The following is a 20274-nucleotide window of genomic DNA, read 5'->3' as shown; positions in this document are numbered from 1 at the left end:
GAAGAGATAGTCAGGGGTTAAATGCTGTGGGTTAAATGTTGAATGCAGTGTTGAACAGGTGGGTCTTGAGTGATGTTTTGAATGTGGTGAGTGAGGAGGAGTCTCTGATGGTGTGAGGTAGTGAGTTCCAGAGGGTGGGAGCAGCGATGGAGAAGGCCCTGTCCCCCCAGGATCTGAATTTGGTCCGCATGGGGGGGGGGGGAGGGGGGGGAGGTCAGGAGGTTGGTACCAGCAGAGCGGAGGTTGTGGGTGGGAGTGTGTCTGGAGAGGAGGTCAGTCAGGTAGGATGGGGCCAGGTTATGGAGGGCTTTGTAGGTCAAGAGGAGGATTTTGTACTGGATTCTCTGGGGGATGGGGAGCCAGTGAAGCTTGTAAAGGATGGGGGTGATGTGGTCACCGGTCCGGGAATGGGTGAGTAGACGGGCAGCGGAGTTCTGAATGTATTGGAGTTTATTGATGATTATTGAGGGTGAACCAAAGAGGAGGCTGTTGCAGTAGTCCAGACGGGAGGTGATGAAGGCGTGGATGAGGGTTTCTGCAGCCGTGGAGGAGAGGGATGGATGGAGACGGGCGATGTTTTTCAGGTGAAAGAAGGCTGTCTTTGTGATCTGTTTAGTGTATTTGTCGAAGGAGAGGGTTTGGTCAAAGATGATGCCAAGATTCCGGATGTGAGGGGAGGTGGATACTGGGAAACCGTTGATGTTGAGGGCAAAGTTATGGGTGGATTTGGTGAGCGTTTTTGGGCCAATGATGATTATTTCAGATTTATAATAGTTAAGTTTGAGGAAGTTGATTTGAAGCCAGGATTTTATTTCAGTGATGCAGTTTGTCAAGATAGAGTGGGTGGCGGTGGATATGGACTTGGTGGAGATGAAAAGCTGGATGTCATCGGCGAAGCAGTGGAATTGGAGACCATGACGGCGGATTAAGTGACCAAGGGGGGACAGGTACAGGATGAAGAGGAGGGGGCCAAGAACTGAACCTTGGGGGACACCTTGGGGGAGGGGAGCAGTGGGGGATTTGCAGTTATTGATGGAGATGAACTGGCGTCTGTCGGAGAGGTATGATTTGATCCAAGAGAGGGCAGTGCCGGTAATGTTAAAGGTGGTTTCAAGTCGGGTGAGCAGGATGGTGTGATTGATGGTGTCAAAGGCGGCACTGAGGTCGAGGAGGATGAGAATGTTGAGGTTGCCAGCGTCAGAGGAGAGGAGAAGGTCGTTGGTGATTTTGAGGAGAGCAGTTTCAGTTCTGTGGTTAGAGCGGAATCCAGATTGGAATGTGTCATACAGGTTATTGGCAGAGAGGTGATGTTTAAGTTGAGTGGCTACAGCGCGTTCCAAAACTTTTGACAGAAAGGGTAGGTTGGAGATGGGTCTGAAGTTGTTCAGGGTGTCAGGGTTGAGTCCAGGTTTTTTCAGAATGGGGGTAACAGCAGCAATTTTGAGGGATGGTGGGACGATGCCTGTAGACAGGGAGGAGTTTATTGTTGCAGTGATAAGTGGAGAGAGAGCAGGAAGGGAGGCCTTGACAAAGCTGGAGGGGATGGGGTCAAGAGTGCAGGTGGCAGTTTTCATTCCTATGAGGAGTTCAGAGAGGTCAGTAGGGGAGACTGGGGAGAACTGAGACAGGGGTTGGCAGGATAAGGGGGGGCAGGTGGTTTGAGGGGGAGCAGGTGCGGTGGTGGTTAAGCTGCTGTAGATGTTGTCAATTTTGCTTTGGAAGAATGAAAGGAAGGAGATGCAGTTGTCTACTCTGAATGACTGGGTGGTGGTGTCCAGGGGGCTGAGGAGTTTGTTCATTGTAGAGAAGAGTGCTTTTGGGTTTCCAGAGCCAGAGTGGATAATTTGAGAGTAGTAGGCAGAGCGGGCGCGGGAGAGGGCATCTTTGTAGTGTTGTCGGTGGTCCTTGTAGGCTTGGGAGTGAATTGTGAGACCTGTTTTATTGCGGAGTCTTTCAAGTTGGCGAGCACAAGTTTTCATCAGGCGGAGTTCAGGGTTAAACCAGGGAGCAGAATGGGTGAAAGAAAGTGTTTTGGTTTTCATGGGCGCAAGCTGGTCAAGGCAGGAGGAGAGAGTGTGGTTGTAGTAGTCAGTGAGGTCAGAAGGGGTGTGGAGGTCAACGAAGGGAGATGTGGAGATTTTTTCAGAGAGGGTGGATGAGAATGAGGTAGGTGAAAGAGCGTTTAGCTTACGGAAATTGATAGTGCGATAATGCATTGGTGCTGGGGTGGGGATGTTGATGGTCATAGTGATGGCTAAGTGGTCAGAGAGGGTGAGGTCGGAGCCAGAGAGATGGTGCAAAATTAATCCAGTAGAGCAGACAAGGCCCAGAATGTGCCCACGGTTATGGGTAGGAAAGTTGACATGTTGAGTGAGGTTAAAGCAGGTGAGTATATCAGTGAAGTCAGTGGTTATTGTGGAGTCAGTGGAGTCCATGTGGATATTGAAATCACCGAGGAGGAGGATTGAGGGGGAGAGGGAACAGAGGTGGGTCAGAAAGTAGGAGAAGTCAGACAGGAATGATGGGTGTGGTTTGGGAGGGCGGTAGACGACTGCCATGACTGACTGTGTGTGACCAGAGAGTTTAAAAGCCAGGTGTTCAAATGATGGAGCAGATGAGATGGAGATGAGGCTGGTCTTGATGTCCTGTCGGTGAATTACGGCAATTCCACCACCTCGGCCCTCCGAGCGTGGTTTATTGATGGAAGAATATCCATTGGGTGTAGTGAGGTTGAGTGAGAAGTAGTCCAGAGGTTGTTGCCAGGTTTCAGTGAGACAGAGAAAGTCCAGTTTATCTTCCAGAATGTAGTCGTTCAGGATGAGGCTTTTGTTGTTGAGGGACCGGGTATTGAACAGGCTGAACTTGATGTTGCTTTGTACGGTGGGGGTGAACTCAGGTGATTTAGCCAGGGTTTGCAGACAGGAGGTGCGATCATGTGCGTTGCTGTGACCAGGTGCGCTGGGACGATGAGTGGGAGTGTGCTGAGCCGACCAGAGTACGGGAATGAAGTGACCTGTTTGTAAATAAACAAACTTATGAGCGGAGCCTCTATGAATGTATCTGGGTCGTCGCAGGAGTCCGTGGGATTTGATTGCAGAGATGCATGATGGGGTGGAGTGAGTATTGAGCAGAAGAAGCCTTGCGGCGGAGTACCTTCGAGCCATGCCAGGCAGGAGTGAAGGGACGAGTAAGAGGCCAGGGTTGAGGAGGACGAGTAGGCCTTGCCGCAGCGGCAAATGACCGCAGCCGCTAATCAAGACAGCAAAGGCCGCAGCGGCAAACGCCCGCATCCGCTAATCAAGCAAACCAAGACCGCAGCGGCAAACAGCCACAGCCGCAAACAACGGCCACAAACAACGGGAGCGGGCCTGAGGAAACGGTGGAAGAGCCGGGCAGGCGGAGCCAGAAGCAGAGCCGGGACCGAGCAGAGGGCAGACCCAACGGCCAAAAAGCCGCCACGACCACCAGAAAAGCAGACGATATACAATGACCCAGTCGGAGAAGCGGCAAACAAGTAACGCCAGCGTCCTCTCCAGACCGGAGCGGAAGCGGCAGCTGAAATTTTAGCTTTATCTAATTATTTTTGAGAAGATATAGCGATGTCTTGTAAAAAAAAATTTTATAATTCTTTTCTTTTACTCTTTTAAGTTTTCCATAGGGTAAAGCTTGAGACATAACCCATCCATACAAATTGATAGCATCATAATACATCAAGTAAGAACTATGTCCCATCATACTTAGGAAGATATTAATTTTGTTGTTTGCTTTCGCGTATCTCTTTGAACATACTTGAGATATTCCTCCTCTTTTTGCCTTCTCCATCATCAAAAGCATATCAATATCTGTGTAAAAATGAGCGGGGTCCAAACCATCGGAATTTTTATTATGACAGTCGGTTCTAAAAGTGTCAAATACATCAGCCAATAAAAGAACATCAGTTTTAAGATACAAATCGAAATTTTCCCCAAGGTTCATTGTATTAAACTTCCTCTAAACATTTTTGTGCTTGTGTATAAACTTTATCAGTTGTTTGACTTTTATTTAACTCATGAAAGAAACTCTCTTTGGAGGAAAGTTGTGTTTCTTTAAACCTCTCAAATGAATCCATAGAATCATGAGAATATATCCCCTTTTGTGATAGGTGTTCTTTCTCTTCTTGAATTGAAAAATATGATTTAAGATTTGAAAGTTTTAAATATTTGTTACCAAGTCAGATAATGGACTTGACATGAATTTTAATCTGTCAAGAAATCTGATATGTTATTGGAGATGTATGAATTGTTTTTGTGAATGAAATGTATTTTTGGTTTGTGTTAGGAATGGCTGAAATGTCTCCACTGGTTTTACTCAATTATTTTATAAATAGATGTGTGTCAAAGTGAGCATTGTTGTGAAGAAAGACTGGAATGAAAGAGGGAAGTTTAAAATTGAGATTACAACTTTGATTAGCCGGACCTCTATATTTACCAGGGAGATGACAATGGTCTCCGACCTATGGACCTTCACTAATTTTCTTATCACAAAATATGACAGATATTATTTTTCCTAAATTTCCTTTTCTCTTATTTTGTTAAGGACATTGGCTTATACGTTTTCCCATTATCTTAGATAATCTAACACAGTCTTTTTCCAGTCGTTTTACAAACTCCTCTGAGGCATCTTCCCCTCCATAAAGTTCTAACTTGTGTTAGTCACCAACCGATGATTTGATATAATAACAGAAACCACAAGGAGTATGTTTTTTATATATATTTATTTATGTATGATTGATCTGGATTTGGAGAAGCAGTATCTATCTTTTCAAGGATACTTTCAAAATCAGCATATATCACAAATGGATATTTTCGAGATTTGTTGAAATCTTTGAATGATATGTTTGAACCTACTTTTGGCATATTGATTAGGTTAATTTATGGTTACTACAATATTTTGAATCTTTGTTTAATCGTTCTTTCGTATGAAAGAAGTTGAGACATCGCTGACGAGAATGTTTTATTAGTTCTCGTAACGACTTGAGATGTGGTCAATCTTGATAAAAAAAATTATGTAAGCATAATTTGAATTTTCTTCCGAACTATAACACAGAAGGTCAATGTGTTTAATCATTTTTATCGTTATTTGAAAATTTTCATATCTGAGCTTCGTTTGTATCTGTGAATCCATATACATAAAACAGATAGATTATTCATTTTCTCAAATTTATGAATATCTGTTAATGACATTGGAAATTTAAAGTCTTCAACATTTAACGTATTCTCACATTTCTTATAATGTCCAACCCTTTCAGGTTTCCATTTTGGTAGATGTAGATGAGCAAGAACAGACCAAATAAAACATTTGTTATCATTATTCTGAATATTAACAATTGCCTTTTCAAGTTTTATCTCTCTCGGTAAATCAATGTAAGAAGATGCTTCGAGAGGAGATGACTTAAGAATGTGTATATCCAAATAAACAACTTCTCCAATATTGAATCCACTACCTACAACAGTACTATCAATATCCTGTTCCTGTTTTTCAAGTTGATTATAAATACCAGATGACAAGAAATCTTGGAAAACTCTCAAGAAAACTCTCACTTTATGTGATAAAGTGAGTTTTTGTTCTCATTTATGGTTCACATATTTCCTCATCATTTCTTGTCAATGATAAGTTTACTCCCATAGAGAACTTGTGTTTTCGTCTCAGTTAGTGTATCTTTTACAAGTGTTTCAATAGCAGGTTTAACCATCTCAATGCTCTTAACTATTGATGAAGGTGCTGGTTTTTTTAATTGAAAAATCCTCATTTTTTTATGTTCTCTGAAAGCTCAATCACTATTTCTAATAGAGTATCCAAGTATCTCCTCTTCATTCTTCTTATAACTGACTTTTAGTTCATCCTTAGAGCAAACAGCATGATGTTTTGTTTCCTATTCAAGTGGAGATATTTGTTGAAAAAGATTGAATATGTGTTTGTGGGTTTGAAGGTGTTTGTTATAATATTTATATTCACGATTACAAACGTCGCAATACTTTGTAATCACCATATTTATGCAGTAAAACTTTACTTCAAATAACACAATTTGATGAAAATCTCATGGTAATTTATAGATACTTTTTCGTTTGAAATAAAATTTTCTTCTTGAAATTAAATTATTGGTTGGAGGTTAATTTTAACTTTGATTTGAGTTTTTCAAGATGTTTTTTCCCCCTTAATAAATGAGTCGTTATTCAGTTGAAAATTTTGGGTATTACGATAGTAATGATAGTATCTCTATTGGAACAGAAGACAGCTATGATGCTGAGAGTTTGTGTGCAAACGATAGTTATGAAAGTAGTTCTATCGATGATGATTATGAAAGCACTGATTACAGTGGAGATGTATTTTATTTGAAGTAAAAACGTACTATATAAATATGATGAATCTAAACGATATACCAGATGTTGAACCTCTTGAATTCCCCGATACTCCCCACGATAAATTGGAGAATTGTCTGGCTTGTGATAGGGTAGGAGTCAAAAGGTCATCAACAATGTATATTCTGTGATTATCTTCTAATTTATGATAAAAAAAATATATATAAAAAGGAACATAAATGTCTCAAAATTACACCAAAAATGAGTTCCTTTCCAAGATTAATAAGAGAAATGAATATTTATTTTTCTGAAGATGTCAAGCATTTATTTAAAGAAGACTTTCACACTGCTATTGGTGTTTATGATGTTGAGGATGCTCATTTTCTTACAACGGAAGAGATTGATAAAATTAGGGTAAAGTTTCACGGATTGATTTATTATTCACGATTGTCATTTTCAGGGAAATATCAACACAAGATATTACATCAATAAAATAATGGATTATCTTGAAATTAAACCTAAACTCGGGATAAAAGTTTCTAAAAAAGCCTGTAAAAAATTAAATGACTTATTTTCCAAATATATAAATGAATGATTTTTTTTTTTTTACCCGTTTGGGAAAATAAGATAAAATTTAACAACCATAAAAATCTTCCAAATTCATTAGGTTGTTTAATAGTTGGTTCAAGCAGATGTGGGAAAACCCGTTTGCTTTTAAAGATGCTCCTTACTCCTAAATTTTTAGATTATGATAATTTAATAATTTTCACAATGTCAAGTTTTCAACCCGAGTATCAACGACTATCACAAAGTTTTAATGCGGGCCTTCAAAAAGAAGATATTAATCAGTTTATTCAAACATCAAAACAAACTAAATGATTATAACATGAAAGATATGATACAACTATTTTGTGAAACACAGAAATGTAAAAGGAAATCAAAACCCATAACTTGTATTCTCAGCGATAATACAGATGATATACCTTCGCCCCAAGATTTAGATAAATCAAAAAAGAACCTCGTTATCTTTGATTGTGTTAATGAGAGAAACTAAACGGTTATGGATAGTTACTATACAAGGGGGCGGCATTCTTCTTGTAATTGTATTTATCTCAGTCAATCATTCTTTCAACTTCCTCGTTGCTCAATAAGAAACGATGCCAATACATTAATTTTATTCAAGTTAAATTCAATAGATATAAATAATTTTTCGAGAGACAATTGTTCTACGTTATGTAGGAAAAAGGAATTTGAGGAGTACAGTAAAACTTCCTCCAACGCGGGGGATACGTTCTGGGATAACCTCGTGTTTGAGGAATCATGAAAAGGTATGGGGAAATTGGGGATATGTTCCAGGCTCCCAAAAAAGTGACCCTAAAACAGACATTCTTGCTTTTTTTTTTTTTACATGTTTCTTTGTATGGAATGGTGCAGCATTATTAAATATACAATAAAATAAGTGTTAGTATCATAATAGTACTGTATTATTGCAAAATAACTCACCTTATTGTGAGGTGGTTGTTGGAGGTTTGGGTGATGATGATCGACGATGGGAGCCATAATGATCATAATGATCTGGGTGGGAGCCATAATGATCGACGTAAGCTCAATTGATGGTGGCAGGTTTGGAGATGGTGACAGGTGGAAGCTCATGTCGCGCGTGTATATAAATTAAATAGTAATTAAGCAAGGTAATAAGGATTAAGGAAAAAGAATAAAATATTTGGGGAAACGCCGACCGTTTTTGTCGCAATTAATCCAGAATATAAAATCAAACTGCGATTGCCGATGATGGCAGATGGCGACTCGTATCATCGTATGTATAAATTAAATATTAATTAACCCTTGTCCACACAAGGGGGGTCGTTTTAGCCTTGTATTCAGCCTAATAACACCTGCCTTGTGTGTACAAGGGTTAAGTAAAGTACAGTACAGTAACAAGGAATAAGAATAATCTAAATCTTTGGGAAGACACCAGCCACGATCGCGTAAATGAGAAACACACCCTCGCGTTGGGGAGGTTTTGATGCATTTAATTCAGTGCGTAAATTGGAAACCGCGTTCGAGGAAGCCGCTTTGGAGGAAGTTTTACTGTATATGGAACATATGACTGGAAAATATAAATATATGATTGTGAAACAAGATGAAATATTAAATGGTATTTTTCAATAAATAAATACAGAAAATGAACGCACAATAAAGAGCAAGAGGGTTTAAGGAGTATCAGGTGAATTAGAATATGATGATGAGGGATTATTACAACTGGAAAAGGTAAATCAACCTCCTGATTATATTGTGAAGGTTCTTCAAAACGATGAATATTCGGCGGATTCAAAAAGCATAGCGGGTCTCATTCCAACAGAAGAACCAGCAATGTTCTATCTTGTCAAAGAAAAGGTATTAATGCTGTCGTTAATACCAGAGGCTCGCGGATGGACCGACAACGGCATTAATTGAGGTGACGGGCAATACGGATTTTGCTATGGTCACGCGGGAGGAAGAAGGAAAGTGGGAGCTGCGGTAAAAGCTTACCTGGAGCGCGCCAACTGCAGCTTCGATCCTGCAAGGAAATTAACTCGACACGGGCACAAGCTTTTGAATGGAAGGGGAAAATAATACAAGGGTTTATTAAATAAAAGGACAGGACAGGGAAACACTATATTAAGTAAAATTCCTAAATTGGGATCCCACACACCACACCTCAAACACAAACAGGGGACTGAATCACGAAAATAACACGTTCGTTATGTGGTGTGCGTGGCGTGCGGCCTTATCTGGTCTCGTCGTCTTGCAGTGTAACACGGCCCCGCTTGCGTGCCACCAGGCCCCGCTCCAAGCCTCTCGCCGCTCACGAGGTCCGTGCACCAAGCTCCAAAGCACCGAGCACCATGCGTCCAATGCCTCAAAAGCACCACACGGTCCAAAGCACCGTCAGCGATCTCCACACAAGGTCGATCTCCAGTCACGATCGGTCTGCCAAGAGGAAGAGAGCATGCTGCGCAAGACGAAGTGCTGGATGTCCAAGAGTAAGGGTTGAGCAAACAAGAACCGGATGTGCTCTCTCTAAAATGTCGTTCGGCGCGCTGATATAACCTTGCCGGTGACATCAGCCTTGGCGCGCTACCAACCAGCGACTTCCACCGAACCTTCCAGCTTCGCGCCTCTCGCACTCGTTGGCTGGAGGTTCGCGCCTGGCGCGCTGACCAATCACAGGACCGTAGCATGGTGATAGCTCGTGGCATGTAGCATGGTCATAGCACGTGCTACTCCATGTTCTTCGGCCTGCCGGAGGTGTAGTTGGCGGCGGCCATCATCGGCAGTGTCCTGGCCTGGTTTCCTTTTGCCTGTTTTCTTCCAAAGTCTTGTCAGGGAAGGGAATTGTTTAACGTTGCGCTAGGGACCTAACTAAATGTCTATGTTGGTGTGCATTGCCATAAGGGACAAAGGTTTGGCTACCAGGTTTGACACACAGGGGCTGTTATCTTTAATCCCTACTCTATCTAACACTCGAACATCCTGGTATGTCCACAGGTATACTTCTTAACCGACAAACCGCCTAAACACACAGAACTTATTAGAAGGTAGATTCCCTATCGTGACAGTCGAATACCTACCTATACAGATCTACCTGGCTTTAGATATTGCTTTACCCCCAGACATAACAATACATAACAATGAATTGATATTCTTAGGTTCTGCTCGACCAACTGTTAAATTAACCCCCAGATTAATGTTCTTATCACAAAAGATGGATATTACGTTTCAGCCATGAATCGTGTTTCAGGTTATTATGATGAACCTTTGAACACACAAAGTGAAGATGATAAAGCATATATTGATTCGCTGAACTCACTTGATTATGGGGTTTATGTTGCTAGAAGAACAAAGAAGAATGAGAAGGAAAAACATATTCTTGGGTAAAATGCCAGGGGCATAGAAAAGGCCCTTTTATACAAGGGTATGTGCCATGTGGCAAAGTATAGAAAAGAAAGGACATTCCATAGTTTGCAGAAAATGCCAAACAATAGAAAATTATGATCTTTCCTGGGAAAACCACATTTCCATGCTAGCCTCCAAAGCCAGTCGCCGACTGGGCATCCTCCGTCGTGCGAAGTTCTTTCTGGGCACTTCTGAGATCCTCACCACATACAAAGCTTTCATCCACAGCTCAATAGAATACTGCTCTCACCTCTGGGCTGGTGCTCCTGCCTCACACCGAGCTCGGCTTCACGTGGTTGAAACCAAAGCATTCAGAATCATTGGAATCTCCCGCGATGAAGCTAATTCTGAGGGCCTTTCTCTGACCGCAGGCAGGTCGGTGGTCTTTCTGTCTTCTACCAACTCCTCTCCGACCATGCTCCCCCTGTTCTGTCTGTGCTCTGTCCCTCAAATATTCCTGCAGGACACACAAGATCTGCCAGCAACCCTCTTCTGGTTAAACTGCCAAAATCTAGGCTCTCTGCTCACCTTCACTCTTTCATTCCTCTTTTCTTCTGCCTCTGGAACAAACTCACACACTCTCTTCAATCCCTCTCCTCCCTCCAGGTATTTAAAACAGCTGTTCAACACCATCTCTTATCTTCCACCATCCAAAAACTTCATCTTTTCTACCCCCGTTAATTCACCCCAGATCCACAACCTTTGTGAAGGTAGTTTGTGTGTCCTCAGTAACTGTTTCATTCATTTGGCCAGTTCCAAAATTCTTCCTTTTTTGAATCCTAACTGGACCCTCTCTCTCCCAAACAGATGTTTAAATAAAGACAATGTTCAAATTAACTTGAAAAATACGAATCGAATATGGGCAAATTTCTGTGAATTATTGCGTTTTGTGACTTGTCTTTACAGAGAAACAAATGAAACTGGATTCTTGGTCCAACTGTTCCCAGTTGGTCAACGCGCAAGTTTTCAATTGTCACATGACACAGACAGTTACTCAAGATACTGCCACATTTCGCAGCATGTCTCGTAAGTGCTGTACAGAGACCCTCAAGAATATACAAGGAAGTCGGAAACCACAAAAGTGTTCTTTGTGTCATAATGCCTTTACTCAATCATCAAATTTACAAATTCATCAAAGACAGCACAAGGGAGATAAGCCGCACAAGTGTTATTTGTGTCCTAAAGCCTATAATCGACCATCCGATTTTAGGGATCATCAGAGAACACACACAGGTGAGAAGCCTCACAAGTGTTCTTTGTGTCCGAAAGCTTTTACTCGATCATCAGATTTACACGTTCATCAAAGAAGACACACAGGTGAGAAGCCTCACAAGTGTTATTTGTGTCCGAAAGCCTTTACTCGATCATCAGATTTATACGTTCATCAAAGACTGCACACGGGAGAGAAGCCGCACAAGTGTTCTTTGTGTCCTAAAGCCTTCACTCGATCAACAGTTTTACGCATGCATCAAAGAATACACACAGGAGAGAACCTACACAAGTGTTCTGTGTGTCTTAAAGCCTTTATTCAATCATCAACTTTACACATTCATCAAAGACAGCACACGGGAGAGAAGCCACACAAGTGTTCTTTGTGTCCAAAAGCCTTTATTCGATCATCACATTTAAGGGATCATCAAATAATACATGCGAGAGAGAACCCACACAAGTATTCTGTGTGTTCTAAAGCCTTTACTCGACCATCAGATTTGAGGGATCATCAAAGAATACACACATCAGAGAAGCCCTAAATGTGTTTGTACGCAGCAAGGCATTTGTTTCTTCATCATATTTTTCTCAACATCACAGAATACACAGAGTAGAGATCTTGCATGGTATCTTACAGCCTGCCCCCCACCCCCTCCTGCTTTGAATGGCTCTGGACCCACTGAGTAACCTCATCAATGAACAAGGACACGAATATAATCTCATGTCCAAAAGAAAAATGACCAAATAACCTAAAGGGGTGACACATCTACTGCACATGGATGATCTAAAACTGTTTTCACTGAATGATAACAAATTGGCAGATCAACTGAAATAAGTAAAGCGTTACTCAGAGGACATTCAAATGGAATTTGGTCTTGAAAAATGCGCCAAATGCACATTTTTATGTAGTAAAACAAAAAGAACACACAATATATTAATCGATGAAAGGACAACATTACAGGAACTAGAAAATGAAGCATCCCAAAAATATTTTGAAATATAAGAACGTACCCAAGTTCAACCCAAAAAACATGCATAAAATAACCTATGCAGAATAACACTAGTTCTGAAGTGTCATCCCTCTCTCAAATGAACAAAATCAAAGCTATAAACCAATTTGCTGTATCGGTATTCCATCATAGCTGTGCGATTATAAACTGGCCACAATCGGAGAGCACAACTCGGACTCCAAAACAAGTTCACATCTAACGATTTGTAAGCTATTATACAAAAACCAATGCAATACGACGTTTAACTTGCCAAGACGAGGAGGAGGTGGTCTGATGGAGCTTAATCAAGTGCATAGAACATCGTGTGTAGGACTAGCGGTGTATGTGAAAAGCTCAACAGACTATTAAATGTGATTTGTACATGAGTAAGAAAACAAAAACATCAAACCAGAAAAGGTATCCTTAATCCATTCAGCAACAAACTTCCAAAAGCAGGTGCAAATGACAGACACTGCACAGCAAAACAAAGCAGAAACAAATGCCGCTCTAATGATTGCAAAAAAAATAAAAAATAAACAATGAACAAGGACAAAAATAATATCAGCAGATGCTCTGCCAAATGGTAGAATGACAAAAGAGAAGTAAAATAAAAAAAGAGCTTGACAGAAAGAAGAGAGGAAGGTTCCTTGGTATGGCTACAAGGTCAAATTAATTGGGATGGAGAACGAGTAATCATAAATGCCCAAGACCAAGGACACTACACTTGTGCCTTTAAGAAAATTGCGTGATTGAGCAAATTTGACAAATGGAGGTTTTGTGGAGTAGAAAGAGAAAGTACAAGTCACGTTTTTTTCAGTATGAAAAAACTCATGTCAGTAGCGGATGGTTTGCCCACTTATGCCGTGCTACGGTCTCTGCAATGTAAAGCTCGCAGGCGAGTGTGCTTCAGCGGACCATGAGGAAGCTCATCTCAAAGTGAGAGGACAGCATGGGATTCAGGCCTGCCAGGGACCGGATATCTCTTCTCCTTTGCTCCAATGCCAAAGTGGACTGCAGGATTAAGCCGTTTATGATGTGTCATTCCATAATTCCACATCCTCTCGTGGGCAAAAACAAGCAAACTCTTCCTTGTCGATCTCTCTTCTTTCTGTCAACAGCATCGTTAACAGCGTGCATCTTTATGGATTGATTCCACAACTGTTTTGTCTCTCAAGTGGACATGTACCAGGCAGACACATGCTCCTGACCACCCAGAGATGCTGAAGGTGTCCCATGCCAATGTTCAGGTCTTTTTCCTGCCACCTAACAACCCCTCGCGAATGCAACCAAAGTGGGATTTCAACGTTGAAAACATATTAAACCTGCCGCACCTTCCATCGCATCTTGGATGCTATTGAACTCACCCCCTGAACTTGGCGTCAGGAAATGTTAGAAGGACTTCAACATCGTGCACTGTATCAGCACCACCAAGGACTCTCTGGATGACGTCAAAGCCTCCACCATCAATGCTTGCTGGCACAATCTATGGCCACAGTCAGTCAATGACTTCAGAGGCTTTCCCAACACCATGGAAGAGAGGTGGACAATTGCAGGATTGGCATGGGAGATGGGAGGCGACGACTTTGACAACATGCATCCTGAGGAATTGGAGGAGATCATCATCTCGCATGTTTGGTAAAGAGATGACTGATAGTGGGGCGGCTTAGCCCAAATATTCAAAAGAATTGTGCATTTTGTGATACAAGCACCAAATTTGGCACAAATGTACATTAATATGTTGCGACCTTCGTTGCACCTCCCCCATCCAAAACCTTGATCTTTTCTACCCCCGCTAATTTCGGTCCCCTTGTGTTTTATACCCCTCCCCCCCCCCCCCCTCCTCTTCCCACGCCTCCTGCCCCCAAGCCCTCTCCCTCCCACACTTCTCCCTGCTCTCAAATGTTGTGGTTGTGTGCTTCCCCTTCTCTCCCCATCTTGTCTTCCGCTCCCTCTTTTTGTATATTTTGTTTGTCTGGTTGATTTGTTTGTGAAATAAATGTTAGCTCTTTCACGAGCCGCGATTCAGTATACAAAAAAATAAAAAAATAAAAAAAAATCCAAAGGAAGGCAATCTCATTTCCTTTCACAAAGTCCGGAAACAAGTGTGTGTCTACCCTCGGGAGAGCCACGAAACAATGTCTCTCTTCTCTCAGGAGTGAACTCTCAAACCTGTCTCCCTCTTCCAAATCCTGGTGGCGTCTTGTAAAATCTGTTTCTGGTGTTTGTTTCCTCTCCATCCCCTCCCTTACCTCAAATGGCTACACAGCTGTCTCTGCACGTGAAAAACCTGAATGCCTCAACTCTGTTTGCCTCAAATTATTGTGTCCCAAACCCGTCTCTCTCTGTACCCACCGTAGCCAGTCGTATGCAGCTGCTCCTGGACTCCGTGTCCTTCTCTCCTGACAAGGTGGAGAAGTTTCTGTCAATCCTCGACTCTGATTCTGGAACTGGGCCAGACGGCATCAGCCCACGGGTCCTAAAATCCTGCTTTGCCGCTCTTTCACACCCTCTCTCTGTTCTCTTCACCCTCTCTTTTGCTCAAGGACATCTGCCATCATCTTGGAAATCAGCCAACATTAACGCTTTACACAAAAAAGGTGCAAAAACAAATCCTTACAACTACAGACAAATCAGCCTGCTCCCAATTAGCAGCAAAGTCATGGAATCCATCATGACTTCGGATATCAAACCTTCCTCCTCTCCAATGGCTTGATCTCTGATCATCAATTTGGTTTCAGACCTGATCACTCTGCTCTGGACATGCTGCTTCTGCTGTCTCAACAATGGATGGAGTTCCTCAATGTCAAACAGTAAATTGGAGCTGTCTCCTTTGACATATCACGTGCCTTCGTTATGGTCTGGCACCCCGCTCTGCTCAACAAACTCTCCTCCTCTGGTATCCATGGAAATCTCCACGCATGGCTTGCGAACTTCCTCTCTGGTCATAGTCAACATGTGGTGCTGAATGGATTTCCCTCATCTTCCCTTCCTGTTCAGACTGGAGTTCCCCAAGGCAGTGTTCTGGGCCCTGTGCTTTTTCTGGTCTTCATAAATGATCTCTCCGACTCTCGAGAAAATCCTCTCCATCTCTTTGCTGATGACTCCACTCTCTGCCGCTCCATTCCTCATCCCTCAGATCGGCAGTCTGCAGCCTCCTCACTCTCTGCAGACCTGGACAAAATCAGACTGGTCAAACAAGTGGAACACGTCTTTCAATCCTGACAAATCTTACACTCTTACTATGTCTCTTTGAAAAGACCACCTGGTCAACCCTCCCATCTACTTTCTCAACAATCCTCTCCAATAAGTTCTGTCACTCAAGCTCTTGGGTCTCACAATCTGCCATGATCTTTCCTGGGAAAACCATATTTCCAAGCTGGCCTCCAATGCCAGTCACCGACTGGGCATCCTACGTCATGCGAAATCGTTCCTTGGCACACCTAAGCTCCTCACCACATACAAGGCTTTCATCCGCAGCTCAATGGAATACTGCGCTCCCCTCTGGGCTGGTGCTCCTGCCTCACACCTAGCTCGGCTTCACGCTGTTGAAACCAAAGCTTTCAGAATTATTGGAATCATCCCGCGATGAAACTAACTCTGAGGGCCTTTCACTCACTCACCGCATGCAGGTTGGTGGTCTTTTTGTCTTCTACCGACTCCTCTCTGTCCTAGCCCGCCCCCCCTATCCCCCCAGCCCTGTCTGTGCTCTGTCCCCCAAATACTCCTGCAGGTCGCAAAAGATCTGCCAGCATCCCTCTTTGGTGAAATGCCAAAATCAAGACTATCTGCTCACCTTCACTGTTTTCTGCCGCTTTTCTCCCGCCTCTGGAACAAACTCCCTCACTCTATTCAATGTCACTCCTCCCTCCAGGTCTTTAAAACAGCGGTTCACCACCATCTCTTATCTTCCCCCATCCACTTTTTTGAAATACCAACTTCTTTCCTGGAAGTCCTTGGTGTCCTTGTGTTTATACTTCTCCCACCCCCCCCCCCCCCTTCCCATGCTGCCTCCCCCCAAGCCCTCTCCCTCCCACACATTCCCGATGTCCCTTCTCTAAAATGTTGTTTTTATGTGCTTCCCCTTCTCTCCCCATCTTGTCTACCACTCCACTTTTTATATACTTTGTTTGTTTGTCTGTTTGATTTGTTTGTGCGATAAATGTTAGCTCTTTCACGAACCTCGATTATGTATACAAAACAAAAAAAACAAAAAAATTCAGTCAAGAGCCAGTCACCATTTGCGTTGCTGTGTAGTGTAGTGTGGTGTTGTGTAGTGTAGTGTAGTGTAGAACAGAGTGCAGTATGGTGGAATAGAGAAGAGAAGAATGTAGTGGAGTTGAGTCGAGTAAATCAGGATGCAGCACAGTGCTGACCCACGCAGGTGGGTTTACTTGTGGCTTGTATTTTATCTTTGTAATAAACTCAAGTTTGGACTCCAACTGTCTGACAGTTAGACATCAATCAATCAGCAAACCTTGGATTTTATGACACAGTTAATCGGGCAGTTATTATGTTTCCCAATGTTCATGTAATCGTCCACTTGATTTAGTATTGCTGTAAATGAAAATCCCAGGTATGTTATCCTGCTGTGTACACACAGGTATGTGATGCAAGGTAGCTGGACGGATAAACCTTTAAAAAAAAAAATTAGACATAAAAGGACAAATCTTCCTGTCCATACAATGCCAAAGCTTTGAACCTTGTTTTGTTTTTGTTTTGTTTTTTCTCATCATCGAAAGATGTTTTTCTTTTCAGATTTGATTGTGAAAGTGAAGGTTGAATCTGACTTTGAGGATGATTCAACGTCTCAAGAGAAAGGTCTGAACCACATGAACATTTAGCATGTTCCAGTTACAGACGTTTATGTGTGCATAGACATTCTATAGACTGATGTTATTCTCTGTCATTTTAACGTAGGCATTTTGAGCCAGATTTCTAAGACCTCCACAAATGACTGAAACAATGTTGTCGTATTGAGGTCAATTTTCTAAAATTGTCATTTTTCATCCGATTGACTTGAAAACTGAACAGCATTTGCATATTGTCATTAAATTGGGAAACCAACTATTTTTAAGGTCAAAAGGTCATAGGTCAACTCAATGTAAAACTTCTAAAATCATCAATTTTCATCTGAAAAATCATCTATCTATAATTCCAGTAATCTCTGTGTGAATGTCTGTGTGTCTGTGTGTTTGTCTGTGACCGCTGTTTCTCGACAACTACCGGTCCGATATACTTGAAACTTGCCAGGTATATTGCTGGGGACCCGAGGATGTGCCTTTTCAAGGTTTCATATTAATCGGAGAAGTAGTTACCGAGCTATGTCCAAAAAACGATTCAACCAATCAGAGAGCAGCGAGCTATCACGTGTGCCGAACGTGGCGAACAGACTCTGCCTCGGACGGCACATTTGAGAGCGTATTCATTTATTTCACGTTGGCAAACTATGTTGCCGCTATGTTGGCGTTAAACTATGTTTTAAAACTAATTAAAACTAATTTGCGATTCTTTCGCTTTCCTGCGCGTTTGTGCACGCTATGGCGATTTCTTTACCAAACTCCGCAAGCCGTTCGCTTTGGACCAAACCATTTCATGTAAATAGAGGGGGGGGGGGGGGGTTGTCACCGTACTCGCAAGCCGTTCGCTTTGGACCAAACCATTTCATGTAAATAGAGGGGGGGGGGGGGGGAGATTGTCACCGTACTCGCAAGCCGTTCGCTTTGGCTTTGCGAATGGACCAAACCATTTCATGTAAATAGAGGGGGGGGGGGGGATATAATTTTAGATATATATATAGTACGGGCATGCCCTAGTATATTTAAATCCGATTGACCCGAGCTTTGATTATGATCGTCAATTTTAGCCTTGATGAAATGGACAATTTGATGCATCTATGTCAACTTTTTATTTTGGGGAGGGATGGATTTTGCAAGTATCGTGTTCTGCATGACGTCTTCTTGTTTTATTTGTTTATTGAAATTCGCCCGAAACAAGGGTGAAAGCTACTCGATTTTTGGTTGTATAAGGCACAACTGTAATGGGTAATCTGTATTCTGGATTGACTCCGATCTGTTAATGCAGATTACCGAAAAATGGCAGCTATCTGCCTGTTCCGATTAACGGTTCCGATATCGGCTCTTATCTCGACACAGTGGAAGTGTAATCCCCAGAGTCCCTGATTGACAAAACACTGAAAGCTTTGAACGCCATTGCGTAGGCCTAACGGCATTCAAAGAGTTTGAACAGGCCGAAAGGCATGGTGCCTGCTGTCTTCGCGATGTCATCTGAATGTGATGGTATGCCAGAACGAGGTCAACTTTGGAGAAGACTGTGGCACCATGGAATGCAGCAGTACAATAGAATGAATATAAGGGAATCACCAGGTACTTTTTGAAAAGGGCACATCAGTGTGGATGGAAGACGTGCGATATTCAGTGATGACACTGGATGCTTTACACACACAGTGGACACTAAGTGGTGGACACTAAGTGGACACAATGGACACTAAGCTGTGTTGGGGCATCGAATAGATGACAACGTTTTACATTTATGAGGAGATTGAAATAATACAATGCAGCTGCACCAAGGGTAGAGTATCTGGTGTTGGTAATAGTAAACACCTTCAGAAATAACTGACGTAAACTCAAATTCAGCTCGATGAGATGTTCTCCATAAGTAGCCATAGCACTCTTGTCAGTGACATGCAATGAATATTCTTGTTGCCGTTCAGTGGCAGATCGTGTAACAATACTCACCTCTGTCCCTGTGTCTACAAGAAAAGAAAGTACGTACCCTAGTATGATCCATGTGGAAGAGAAGGTGACTGATGTATGGCACAGGTGAAGTCGTCACCTTTAGTTGATGGCGGCATCATTTCCCTGTGGACCGTAAGTGCTCTGTCCTCTTCTATGATGAACATTTGCACCGAAGATCACGTGGTACAAACACAAATCCGGAGGGTTCACGAAGGTGAAGGCAAATGGTCGTGCAAGGTATGGTGTTTCTCTCCATCTCTGAAGGGGTACATGATGTTGGGCATGACTGGTGTTTCACAGCATGGAGCTCCAGGGCGAGCTTCTTGTGGTGTACTGTTTCAGATTGTAGTTGTATGATGTGCTCTGCTGGAGATATTGCTTTAACCACGGTCTGTCCATGAGATGATCAGCCAGATCCGTAGCGGTGGATTGTGCGAGCTTTGCATTAGCTGCAATTCTCATGCGGATGTGTGTTGATAAACTTTACAAGAAAACTCAGGAAGGAGCAACTGGTCAAATGTAGCAGTGCAGTCACCGAGAAGCTGCTGCAGGTGTTGCAGTAGTTGTGGGTCTTCGATCTCCTCAATTCTAAGTTCAAAGAAGTTGTTAAAAGCAGCAGTACTCAGAGAGTCATATGCTTTGAGTGCGGTCTTCAAAGTCATGTGTGGGGCATTCATTGGAGGCTGTCATAAAATTCCTCTTGACGTCATTGCATACTCCAATGAGAAGGAGCCAAAAATGCGAAAAGGAAACTGCCAACAATGCTTCATTTCTGCCACTGATGAAGATTGCTGAGTGTCTAAAGGGTACACTCGCTGTTTGTTCCCAGCGACTCATTGCGTACTTGCAATTCCGAGTCCATTCCTTTGAATCACACCAGGGTCACCATTGCAGTGGAAGAAATGACATTCGAGACCTTGAGATTCCGAGACAAGTCCTTATAAAACTGTAAAACCTCGACAAAAGCCCCCTGCCGGGAATCTATGCACCGGACAACCCCCTTCCCCCCTCCCCCGATTAAACCAAAGCCAAAGTGTATTCACT

At 42.6% G+C, this 20274-nt stretch overlaps 1 protein-coding gene across 1 annotated transcript in view; it reads left to right on the top strand.

The window, feature by feature from the left end:
• LOC144892280 (uncharacterized) overlaps window positions 1-20274 on the top strand; it is an 80377-nt gene that overhangs the window by 17397 nt on the left and 42706 nt on the right. The window contains exon 4 of the mRNA XM_078778099.1: window positions 17231-17293. Coding sequence (XP_078634225.1) covers window positions 17231-17293 — 63 coding nt within the window. The remainder of the gene's footprint in view (window positions 1-17230; window positions 17294-20274) is intronic.

Source organism: Myxine glutinosa, chromosome 5, assembly GCF_964187855.1.
Source record: "Myxine glutinosa chromosome 5, kmMyxGlut1.1, whole genome shotgun sequence".
NCBI lineage: Eukaryota > Metazoa > Chordata > Myxini > Myxiniformes > Myxinidae > Myxine > Myxine glutinosa.
Note: the sequence above shows the minus strand (reverse complement) of the source record. Positions and strands in the feature narration are given on the sequence as shown.